The 12,453-nt window shown below is 34.1% G+C and overlaps 1 protein-coding gene across 5 annotated transcripts in view; it reads left to right on the top strand.

Annotated features, from left to right (window-relative positions):
* The first annotated feature begins 4,388 nt into the window (after positions 1-4,388).
* Positions 4,389-12,453, top strand: part of LIPI (lipase I) — a 47,413-nt gene continuing 39,348 nt past the window's right edge. For all 5 annotated transcript variants that reach the window (XM_070455085.1, XM_070455086.1, XM_070455083.1 and 2 more), the window contains exons 1-3: positions 4,389-4,768; positions 6,986-7,094; positions 10,311-10,412. In XM_070455085.1, the coding sequence (XP_070311186.1) occupies positions 4,457-4,768; positions 6,986-7,094; positions 10,311-10,412 (523 nt within the window). In that variant the 5' untranslated portion in view covers positions 4,389-4,456. The remainder of the gene's footprint in view (positions 4,769-6,985; positions 7,095-10,310; positions 10,413-12,453) is intronic.

Below are 12,453 nucleotides of genomic sequence, written 5' to 3'. Positions count from 1 at the left end.
ATCATAAATTCATTCTTCTATCTGCAACCTGGATTTTCTGCTTTAATATGTTTAGGATATTTTTCCTTTTCATTGAAACCAAAACTGTTCTAGGAGGTCTCTTAGTAAGTCTGATGAACTGAATTTCTCCAGATACTGGTGAACCTTTTTCAGGTTGCATACCCTGGTATGCAGTTATTTCCTTAATTGTTTTAACTGCTACCCTCTCTCTCCCCATTTCCTCTCTACCTGCCAAGGGAATGATGATTTTAATTTGATCTTTATTTTCTATCCCATGTCTATGTTTATCTTCATAATTTAAATATCTTTTCTCCTTCATTTCTTACTATATATAAGGTGAGATTTTCATGTTTTAGCATCTGTGAAATGAATTTTTATTCTGCAATTGCACTTTTCCTTTTTGTGAATTGGAATATATTTTTATTCCATTTTATTATTTTTTTTTCCATTTATTTTTATTAGTTGGAGGCTAATTACTTTACATCATTGCAATGGTTTTTGTCATACATTGAAATGAATTAGCCATGGATTTACATGTATTCCCCATCCCGGTCCCCCCTCCCACCTCCCTCTCCACCCGATCCCTCTGGGTCTTCCCAGTGCACCAGGCCCGAGCACTTGTCTCATGCACCCAATCTGGGCTGGTGATCTGTTTCACCCTAGATAATATACATGTTTCAATGCTGTTCTCTTGAAACATCCCACCCTCGCCTTCTCCCAGAGTCCACAAGTCTGTTCTATACATCTGAGTCTCTTTTTCTGTTTTGCATATAGGGTTATCGTTACCATCTTTCTAAAGTCCATATATATGTGTTAGTATACTGTAATGGTCTTTATCTTTCTGGCTTACTTTGCTCTGTATAATGGGCTCCAGTTTCATCCATCTCATTAGAACTGATTCAAATGAATTCTTTTTAATGGCCGAGTAATATTCCATGGTGTATATGTACCACAGCTTCCTCATCCATTCGTCTGCTGATGGGCATCTAGGTTGCTTCCATGTCCTGGCTATTATAAACAGTGCTGCAATGAACATTGGGGTGCACGTGTCTCTTTCAGATCTGGTTTCCTTGGTGTGTATGCCCAGAAGTGGGATTGCTGGGTCATATGGCAGTTCTATTTCCAGCTTTTTAAGAAATCTCCACACTGTTTTCCATAGTGGCTGTACTAATTTGCATTCCCACCAACAGTGTAAGAGGGTTCCCTTTTCTCCACACCCTCTCCAGCATTTATTGCTTGTAGACTTTTGGATAGCAGCCATCCTGACTGGCGTATAATGGTACCTCATTGTGGTTTTGATTTGCATTTCTCTGATAATGAGTGATGTTGAGTATCTTTTCATGTGTTTGTTAGCCATCTGTATGTCTTCCTTGGAGAAATGTCTGTTTAGTTCTTTGGCCCATTTTTTGATTGGGTCATTTATTTTTCTGGAGTTGAGCTGGAGGAGTTGCTTGTATATTTTTGAGATTAATCCTTTGTCTGTTGCTTCATTTGCTATTATTTTCTCCCAATCTGAGGGCTGTCTTTTCACCTTGCTTATAGTTTCCTTTGTTGTGCAAAAGCTTTTAAGTTTCATTAGGTCCCATTTGTTTATTTTTGCTTTTATTTCTAAAATTCTGGGATGTGGGTCATAGAGGATCCTGCTGTGTTTTTTTGTTGCAGGATATAAAATTAACACACAGAAATCTCTTGCATTCCTATATACTAACAATGAGAAAACAGAAAGAGAAATTAAGGAAACAATACCATTCACCATTGCAACAAAAAGAATAAAATACTTAGGTGTATATCTACCTAAAGAAACAAAAGACCTATACATAGAAAACTATAAAACACTGATGAAAGAAATCAAAGAGGACACGAACAGATGGAGAAATATACCGTGTTCATGGATTGGAAGAATCAATATTGTCAAAATGGCTATACTACCCAAAGCAATCTATAGATTCAATGCAATCCCTATCAAACTACCAACGGTATTTTTCACAGAACTAGAACAAATAATTTCACAATTTGTATGGAAATACAAAAAACCTCGAATAGCCAAAGTAATCCTGAGAAAGAAGAATGGAACTGGAGGAATCAATCTGCCTGACTTCAGACTATACTACAAAGCCACAGTCATCAAGACAGTATGGTACTGGCACAAAGACAGAAATATAGATCAATGGAACAGAATAGAAAGCCCAGAGATAAATCCACGAACCTATGGTCACCTTATCTTCGACAAAGGAGGCAAGGATATTCAATGGAAAAAAAGACAACCACTTTAACAAGTGGTGCTGGGAAAACTGGTCAACCACCTGTAAAAGAATGAAACTAGAACACTTTCTAACACCATACACAAAAATAAACTCAAAATGGATTAAAGATCTAAATGTAAGACCAGAAACTATCAAACTCCTAGAGGAGAACATAGGCAAAACACTCTCCGACATAAATCACAGCAGGATCCTTTTTATTCCATTTTAAACTTAACCTATTGTTTTTGCCTCAGTACATTTTCTGTTAATACCCTCCTGTTTTTGAGATGTGTTTTTGCCTTGCATTCTAATGAGAGTTTTAAAGAGTTTCCTGCAATTACTTCTGCATCTGGTAATAGACAGTAGACTTTTCTGTTGCTTGTTTTAGGTGATTTCTTTCCCTTATTTCATCACAGGGATTTTGTTTATTCATTACTCATTCCAAGGCCAGGTAAAATCTACCTTGGCTTTTAGTGGACCAGCAGTTTGGATGTATCAGTTGCATTTGGACTTCTCAGAATTCCAGCTGGTGGGAAGGTGGATAAGCACAATTGTCTACCCTAATTGTACTCTGTTAAGCATTGATATTGCCTTGAGGTTAATTTATTCCTCCTCTCCACTTCCTCATTCCTTTGTACGTAGAACAAATGAAGTATCAAAGTTTTTCACTTGTCCAAGTGTCTCTCAGCTGTTAATCTGTGAATTCAATTTCACTTCCTTCCTTCTTTGTCTTCTTCTGAATAATTATGATAATATCACATATATAATTTCCCAACTAGAATGATTGCAACTAGTGCATATTATTCTGTATTTTCCAAATATATTTGTGTATAAATAGATGTATAGTTTTAAATGTGTATTTATATATATTAAAATAGATACTTAAATTTATCAAATACATATAAATATATGTAGTGACTTGACCACATTTATTTCTGTGCATTTAAATCACCTCTATTTCTCCAATATTCAAATAATGTATATTCATTTTTTATGTGTTTTCAGACTATTTTCTTGGTGTAAATTCTTAGAAGTGTAATTACTGGCATAAAGTTCACCAACACTTTTGTGAATTTTTTCTATGTATTGACAAATTTTTTCCCAACTCTTCTTACCAAGTTAAATTTCCAGAAGTAGTACAAGCATATGCTGTCATTAAAAAATATTTTGAGATTGTATCCTCACTTTAAAAAAGTTACAATTCTTAAAAATTATGAAAAGACAAAACAGACATGTTTCACTGCCTAGTAATAACGATTGCTTTGTTTTGGCTTAGATATTTCATTTTCTGCTCTGCATTCATCTAGGATGGATGGCTGCATAGATAGATATGTAGGTATATAGATGGTAGATAGATAGGATGCACACATTGATGAAATTACATATGATGATAACTAAGGTGTTTTAAATTTTTGTGTGATTATGCATAAACCTATAATTAATATCTTTATATTTAACACAGTGCTCATTTCATTAGTGTGACTCTAGAAAGAAAATCAGGAAGAGTAAATATTTTAATATTTTGTATGTGTGGTATACACATATGCACATATACAATTTCAAAATGATGTATCAGCTTTTGCTCTCAGCATCCATATATATGAATCTTTGTTACATTTACCCTTATAAGTATTACATATTGAAAGGATTTTTTTCATTGTGTTTAATTTGATAGGAAAAAGTTGATATATTTTTGTTTTTATTTGATCACTAGTCAGGTAAAATATATTTTTCCTAATGCTTATTATCTATATCTTGATATTCTTCTGCAAAACTGTTAAAATTCATAATCAACTTGTGGACTTTGTATAACACTGTCCTTGTTAACAATATTAATTATTTCAATCACATCATTGCTATTTTGTACTGATAAAACTAATTCTTAATTTTTAGCCAGCCACATTCATTTCTATATTTCATTGTAAATTTTGAATACATCTAGTTCAAAATTCTACTTAAGTAATCAATGAATTACTTTCAACATTGCACTTGCTCAGTATATTATGTTAAACTGCTAATAAAATGAAAACCTCCACACTCTCCAAGTTCAATTATTTTCTTTGCAGCAGTGACAAGAATAGAATCAAATAAATACTACCCCAATACTCAGCTTAACTGACTTTTTTTTTTTTATTTCAGAGAATAAGGTGCCATGCCTTGAATTTTCTCAGCTAAGTTTAAAGGATTCCTTTAGAGATCTGTTTAATCCCAAAATGGGGATATCTTTGATGTTGTATACAAGGAACAACCCGACTTGTGCTGAATCACTGTTTGAGAAGAATGACTCACTTAATGTTAATTTCAACACAAGCAAGAAAGCAGTCTGGCTGATTCATGGATACAGACCACTGGGCTCCACTCCGTCATGGCTTCAGAACTTTGTGAGGATTTTGTTGAACCAAGATGATGTGAATATAATTGTAGTAGACTGGAACCGAGGAGCTACAACTTTTCTTTACATTAGGGCAGTTAAAAACACCAGGAAAGTTGCTGTGAGTTTGAGTAGGTACATTCAGAATCTTTTGGTAAGTCTGGAATTTTATGGGTTATATATTTTATACAATAAATGGTGGTTTTATAATACTACAAAATGGTGATCAAGAAAATACTATTAATAATTTGTTAATCAAGAATTACTGTACAAGTGTGAAGAATTACTGTGTTGATGTGATTCACATATGCAGCCACTTTTCTTTTGTGTTAATGGATAATTCTATACCTAGACATGACCTATCTTATTTCTTAAAGTTATCTTAAAGACTCAATTATTATATTTTATCTTAAAATATTTTAAGATTTTTATTTTTTAACTCTGCCTATGCCGACTTCAGGATTAGTTAGTGATTTTATGTGGACAGAGGAAATAAACTCTTTGATCTTATTAAACTTTTTAGATATATTTTCTAAGATATGTCTAAAATGACAAAGTGTTCATTGGTCAAAGTGAAAAACAACTTGAAAAGTAGCATACTTTTGCCACCTTGGAGGCAGGTCTCAGTTCCTTTTAGGTTTATCCAGTTTAAATGAAGTCCATTTAAATAAATTCAGGCCATTTCTAGGTTCATCTGTGTTTCAAATGATCTTTAAGTCAATGCGTATGGAGATACAGAGATCTATGTCTGTTCTAGAGAGAGGTTGTATTAATGGCTCAAGAGAAAGAAAGGTGTTATATGACTTGGGGTCATTCTTGAGCTTGAAATCCACCTTCAAGTTGTGTTATGCTGAACTTCCAAGCCTCTCCTGAAATTCAGCAAGCATCATAGATCCAAGAAGCAGTTGTATGCAGTTGTTAGAAGTCAGATTAGAGGGATTCAAAGACTACCAAATCCACACCATCAGTGTGAGTCTGAGCAATGACAAACCATTCTGCCTCATTTCCTTGTCTATTCATTTGGGATAACAAAACTTTATAACAATATTTTATTTGAGTGTTATGGGAAATTAATTCTTAACCAGTGCTTGTTATGTAATAACCATTGAATGAAATCAGCTATCATTATTATTTTTGCATCCACAAATTTGGACAAAACTAAACCATCCCTCTGGAGACACAGAAGGCTATTGATTCACTTGTTCTTACTGGTAGCCTAAAAATTCCATAATTAATTTTTCCTTTTTGTAGTGGTCTTTTCTATAGTTAATACATATGTACGTCAAAGTGTGGAACTTGTGAATATTAAATACAGAAGTTTAGGAAAAGTCTAATGTTAGATAAATTTCTAACAGTGCTTTTGCTTGCAATGGCTCCATATTAATAAGGAAAGGTGAAAAATTCAGTAGCACTAAAGTTGAGAGGGATACTCCCTGGAGGTTGCAGGTACTAGTCTGAGAAATTTTGAACAAAATTATCACCCTGTGCCTGGGAAACCAGAATCTAGTTTCTCATTAGAATAAATGTTCCACATCTTTCTATCAGCCATCAGATGTGTGACTGTGTAGACTGGACCATGACCTGCTTCCTGAGAGTGTAAGAGAATGTAACAAGAGAAATTCCCCCTTGTTTAAGCTCCCAGTGTCTCCGTACCCTTCTCCTGGGCTGAGAGTCTAGGAGGTGATCAAAACTTGGGCTTGAAAAATCAGACTCCATTGTTCTCCAGCTTGTAATCAGGGGAGGTCACTTAAAATCCCTGCGTCTCGTTTTATCATCTCTAAAGTAAGGGTGGATATTCACATTGCTCAGTCTTCCTCAAGTTTTTGATACAATTTACAGATAAAACAAGGAGGCAGGTTAGTTTATATTTTGAAGTTAAACAGACCTGGACTTGAAGTCTATCTTTTTCCCTTATAGTAATAAGTATATATGACTTTGGGCAACTCACTATAAAACCATATTTATTAAGCATTTAATAGGTCCAGGGAAAGTTGTAGGCAATGGATAAAAATAAATAGCTCATAGGACTTTGTGAATATTAAATATGAGATTTATAAAGCACTTACCAAGGTCACTAGCACAAAGTATCCAAATGTTTTATTTTTATTACTACAAAATACTTAATTAAATATATTATTTTACATATGCTTTTCTAATAAAAATTTAATGGTATTAATATGTAATTAAAAATCAGATATTTTATGAAAAAAGTTGAACAAAGATATAGTTGTTTGAAATTATAAAATTTCATTCCCTGTCTCCCAGAAGTGGACTAAATCAGAAAAAATAATGATTTTTAGAACACTGATGCAACGAGGCATAGTTTGTTACTTCTGAAATGAAAATTGTAACACTGCATTTTGAATTGCAGAAGCATGGAGCATCTCTTGATAATTTTCATTTCATAGGTGTGAGCTTAGGGGCTCATATTAGTGGATTTGTTGGAAAGATATTTCATGGTCGAGTTGGAAGAATAACAGGTAAAATATTTTTAAAATTATATTTGTTTATTTTAAATATTTTTGATAAAATTAATGTTTTATTATACTTTTAAGTTTCAGAAATTGTTACTTTATTTAATAGGGCAATATTTAAGCAATGGAAATGATGCACAAATGTTCATCATTTTTCTATATTATATTCAAAGGCTGGTCTTTGTTTTAGTTAGACTCTTAAGTCTTACTTATTTCTTAACCAAACTTAAGTTACCCATATAGAAATGGAAGGAAAATGATTTATTTTTGCATGTGAATTAATTGTGATGTGAATTTTAAGGAGACCTTGTTGTAACAATCCTGAGGAAAATTTTACCCATTAAAACTTTTACACATGCAAAACTTTTTCCATGTATTAACCAATAATATAACCTGTTATCATATATTTAATTTTTAGAAATTTTGATGTAATTTAATTCTTTTGAAATTTTTAATTGAACACCTGAAGAGAGAATTGGGAGTTGGTATTTATACCTGGGAGATTCTGGACCCCAGTTCTCATTGTATTTCCTTAACAAAGTTACTGCATTCACAAAGCTTAGTAACCAAATAATACTGACATGGATCTTCAGGCCTCCCTTTAGGAATGGCAGTGATTTTAAAACCAGAAGGATCATATCCTTCCCCAGTTAATTTAGCTTTCTAGAATTATTGAGATCTATTCCATAGAATTATAATAATTTCAAATGTTAATACTAGAGTCTTAAGCAAAGAGGGAGGGGAGAAGTGAATAAATTGTTTATAGATATTTAGAGTCTTTAAAGACTTTAAGTATACCTTACTTGCTTTGATTAGTCTTAATTTTATCTTCCTTATAAAGGATGTGAAAATTGATGTTAACTGAATAAATTCAGGAGGGTCAAGAATTTAGTAACATCTAAGCCAGGATTTATACAAAGATCTCTGGCATCCAAAGCCTATTCTCTTTCAACCACCATACTAGGTCAGTTTGAACTGTTGCTCAGCCTACTTTATTTTAAGTTGTGTTTATTCACATATTAGACTAGTTAGAATGACTCTACATGCCAAGCAATCATCAGGGTTTAAAAGCCAACAAATGTGTTGGATCTACATCAGGGCAATTTACAGGAAAAGAGAAATTTCTGCTTCATTCAGTCATGTTGGATCTAACAGCCATTGGGTCATAGAAAAAGCAAGAGAATTCCAGAAAAACATCTACTTCTGCTTCCCTGAATATGCAAAAGCCTTTGTCTGGGTGAATCACAACAAACTGGAAAATTCTTAAAGAGATGGGAATACTAGACCACCTTACTTGCCTCTTGTGAAACCTGTATGCAAGTCAAGAAGCAGCAGTTAGAACCAGACATGGAATAACAGACTGATTCAAAATTGGGAAAGGAGTATGTCAAGGCTGTATATGGTCACCCTGCTTATTTAATTTATATGTAGAGTATATCATATGAAATGCCAGGCTGGATGAATCACAATCTGGAATCAAGATTTCCATGAGAAATATCAACAACCTCAGATATGTAGATGACACCACCCTTATGACAGAGAGCAAAGAGGAACTAAAGAGCTACTTGATAAAAGTAAAAGAGGAGAGTGAAAAAGTTGGCTTAAAACTCAACATTCAAAAAACTAAGATTATGGCATCAGTCCCATCAGTTGAGTTCAGTTCAGTCGCTCAGTTGTGTCTGACTCTTTGTGACCCCATGGACTGTAACACGCCAGGCCTCCATGTTCATCACCAACTTCTAGAGTTTGCTCAAACTCATGCCCATCAAGTCGGTGATGCCATCCAACCATCTCATCCTCTCTCATCCCCTTCTCCTCCTGCCTTCAATCTTTCCCAGCATCAGGTTTTTTCCCAGTCAGTCAGTTCTTCACATCAGGTGGCCAAAGTACTGGAGTTTCAGCTTCAGCATTAGTCCTTTTAATGAATATTGAGGGTTGATTTCCTTAGGATTGACTGCTTTGATCTCCTTGCAGTCCAAGGGACTCTCAAGAGTCTTCTCCAACATTACATTTTAAAAGCATCAGTTCTTCGACAGTCAGCTTTCTTTATAGTCCAACTCTCACATGAATGCTGAAGAATTGATGCTTTTGAACTGTGGTGTTGGAGAAGATTCTTGAGAATCCCTTGGACTGCAAGGAGATCCAACCAGTCAATCCTAAAGGAAATCAACCCTCAATATTCATTGAAAGGACTGATGCTGAAGCTGAAGCTCCAATACTTTGGCCACATGATGTGAAGAGCTTACTCATTAGAAAAGACCCTGATGCTGGGAAAGACTGAAGGCAGGAGGAAAGGGGGATGACAGAGGACCATATGGTTGGATTGCAGCACCTACTTAGAGAACATGAGTTTGAGCAAACTCCCAGAGATGGTGAAGCACAGGGATGCCTACTGTTCTGCAATCCATTTTGTCGCATAGAGTTGGACATGACTGAGTGACTGAGCAACAACCACTACTCAATCATGTGAGCCAAATAAACTAAGGTTAATAGAAGATTGAGATAAGCAACATTATATTTTATTTTTAAAATATCTTTTAAGATAATTATTGCCCTATTGAATAGATGTTCTCAAGGCATTTCATTTCATCTCTTCCTCAGCATTTTTTGATACTCTGCATTAAGTAGATCATGAGCTTAGAAGTTTGTAGAATTCTGAATACACTAGAACTATTACTATCTTTTATAACACTTTTAATATATTTTTTCTTTTTTGTGTGCACTAACTTTTGTGAGAAATGAATGATGAGCTAATAATAAATATGTTTTATCCCACAGCTCAAATTGCACTTAAAATCATTTTAGCCCTTTCAATAGACCCAGGTTGAGCTGGTATGGAATGAGATTGAAGATAAGACCAGGATAATATTTATTATTTTTCCCCCCTCAGGAGGAGTAGTGGTTACTTTCTATTAGATAGAATTTTACTACCAGCATATTCTTAATTACTTGTTAAATGAAAGTCCTAAAGAAAGCCACAGTGTTTTGTCAAGGTATGTGTAGTATGGCTTGACACTGCATCATTGATAAATTCAAGATTGGAAATAATGTTATTCAAATAAAACAGATACTTGCTATTCATCTAATTTCATTTATCTTTAGATTTGTTTTTGGACAGATTTAAAGTTGTTATGTTTATAATTAATAATAATGCAAGCGTGTGATATAAACTCTGTAATATAACTTGATTAATATATTAATAATTTCCTTCCTGAATTTCAGGTCTTGATCCTGCTGGGCCACAATTCTCTGGAAAACCAGCAAATGGCAGATTAGATTACACTGATGCAAATTTTGTGGATGTCATTCATACTGATACCAATGGTAACAATGCAGGATTTATTGCTTATTTGAAAATGCAAAAAGTGATGTGGACATTGGGGAAGAGGAAAAAGGAAACAGTAGTGGATGAAGTGTTAAGTCTGAAATTATATGATTATTATATTTTCCACAAGCAACATTTCTTAGAGTTAGTTTATTCTGTGGTGTAAAATGACACTCTGCCCTTAGTTTTCAGGAACTGTCAGGTCATCCTAAAAAACTGAAATTTGATAAAAATTATACTTCATCCTTTCATTCTATTAACAATTTTATTGATTTGATCACAATTTCCCCCATGCTCAATATTCCTGATATATTTAGGTTACTCTTCTCTCTTCTCATTTTATTACTTTGTTGTGTATCAACTCAAACTAAGCACATATATTGAAGCACAGAGAAAGAATACTTTTCCCTAAAGATTTTAAATTATTTTCCTCTAAATGTCTAACTGGCTATTGATAGTTTTGGCCCGAGTACCTTGGACAAACTCCAGAAATATTTTAGATGGCCCTGATCTCCTTCCTGTATTGAAACTGATATTGAGTACTTCCTATACATTAATCACTTTAAATTATTTATGTGGATTAATTGTGGAATGCTCCTAAGTCCCCATGAAATAAGTAAACATTTTCATCCCCTTTTTTGCTGACAGAGAGGCTCGGGTCAAAGTGACAAGGTCAGTGAGAGGCAGAGTCACAATTTGAAATAGTATCTTTTGATTCCGATGTCTTCACTTCACCAGTATGTTGCTCAGATTAACTGGTAATTTCCATGTGTTATGGTTGGTGGCATGGGAAAGATACAGTGCCATGATACAGACAGGAGAAAGTGACCCAAAGATGGTTCCCAATTCCCTGTTTCTTCAGGTCTATTTTCTCTTTGACCCAGGTAATTAATTTGCTCCTATATTATCCTGAGTTTACTCTGTGAGAATCGATATCAATGATTTTGTGAGATATAAATGCCATTAATGCAATAGGTGACAAGTTTTCAACTTCTTTGTCTACATGCCAGTGTGCTAAGCCTATAATCAGAACAATTATGCTCTTTATTTGGAATGTAACTTCACCTACATCATACAGAGTCATTGTCTAAAGTTTCATAACTCTAATACGATACCCTCAGCCTTTTATGTCTTCCTAATCTCGAGTCCTTTATTATCACCTTAACATTTCCGCACATGACAACACACTTAGTACCCAGGTACTCTGCAGTTCTTTTGAAATTCCAGCTTCAGTTCTGCTTATGGCCTTTTGAATTAATGTTTCATACATTTTATTGCTTTTAGTTTTCTTAATAAAATTTTTGGATTGTCTTATATTCTTAATATCTTTTGATGACTCAGTTTATCTAATACGACTTGCCACTAGGTGCCATAAATTGGCACCTTTAATTGACCTTTTTGTGACTATCACCAGTGAGGAACACAGATTTTTGATACTGCATTTTCACTGGTTTCAAGGAATCCCTGAATAAGACACTTGAGGTCAGCACATAACCTGACAGATTTCTCTTTCCTGAAATACTAACCCACGAGTGCATTTTCTGCTTGCCAGTAATTCTTGTCCTTTATCAGTTGTTTATGTTAGAGAAGCTTTGTTGCCTTTGATAATTGTTGATTAGATTATCTGAATAAATATTCTTTCTGGGATATCAGGAAAAAAAGTATCAGTTCAATATCCAGAACATTTTAAAAAAGCACAAAAAACTCCAGGGAGGTGAACTGTTAATTTGGAGTCACTTGTCTCAGGGATGGTTTTCTGACGCAGAGAGTATGAAAAGTGTTTTTGAAACCCTCATAAGAAAACATCTTATGCTATTTTTTTAGACCCCAAGGGTAGCACTATAGAAGTAACAGTAAGCTTGAAAGAAACCAGACTTTTTATAGTCTTTAGCAAGCTTTTAGTAATTCGATGTTGTCCAGAAAAATCTCACATATTAAGTTTTGTTTAAGGAGTTCCTACATTATCAGACCTTCTAGGTATCTGATAGAAGCAAATGATAGTCCTTTATGTACAAGGATCATGTCATCTGTGGTCTTGAA

The sequence above is a fragment of the Odocoileus virginianus genome, chromosome 25, assembly GCF_023699985.2.
Source record: "Odocoileus virginianus isolate 20LAN1187 ecotype Illinois chromosome 25, Ovbor_1.2, whole genome shotgun sequence".
In the NCBI taxonomy this organism is placed as follows: domain Eukaryota; kingdom Metazoa; phylum Chordata; class Mammalia; order Artiodactyla; family Cervidae; genus Odocoileus; species Odocoileus virginianus.
Note: the sequence above shows the minus strand (reverse complement) of the source record. Positions and strands in the feature narration are given on the sequence as shown.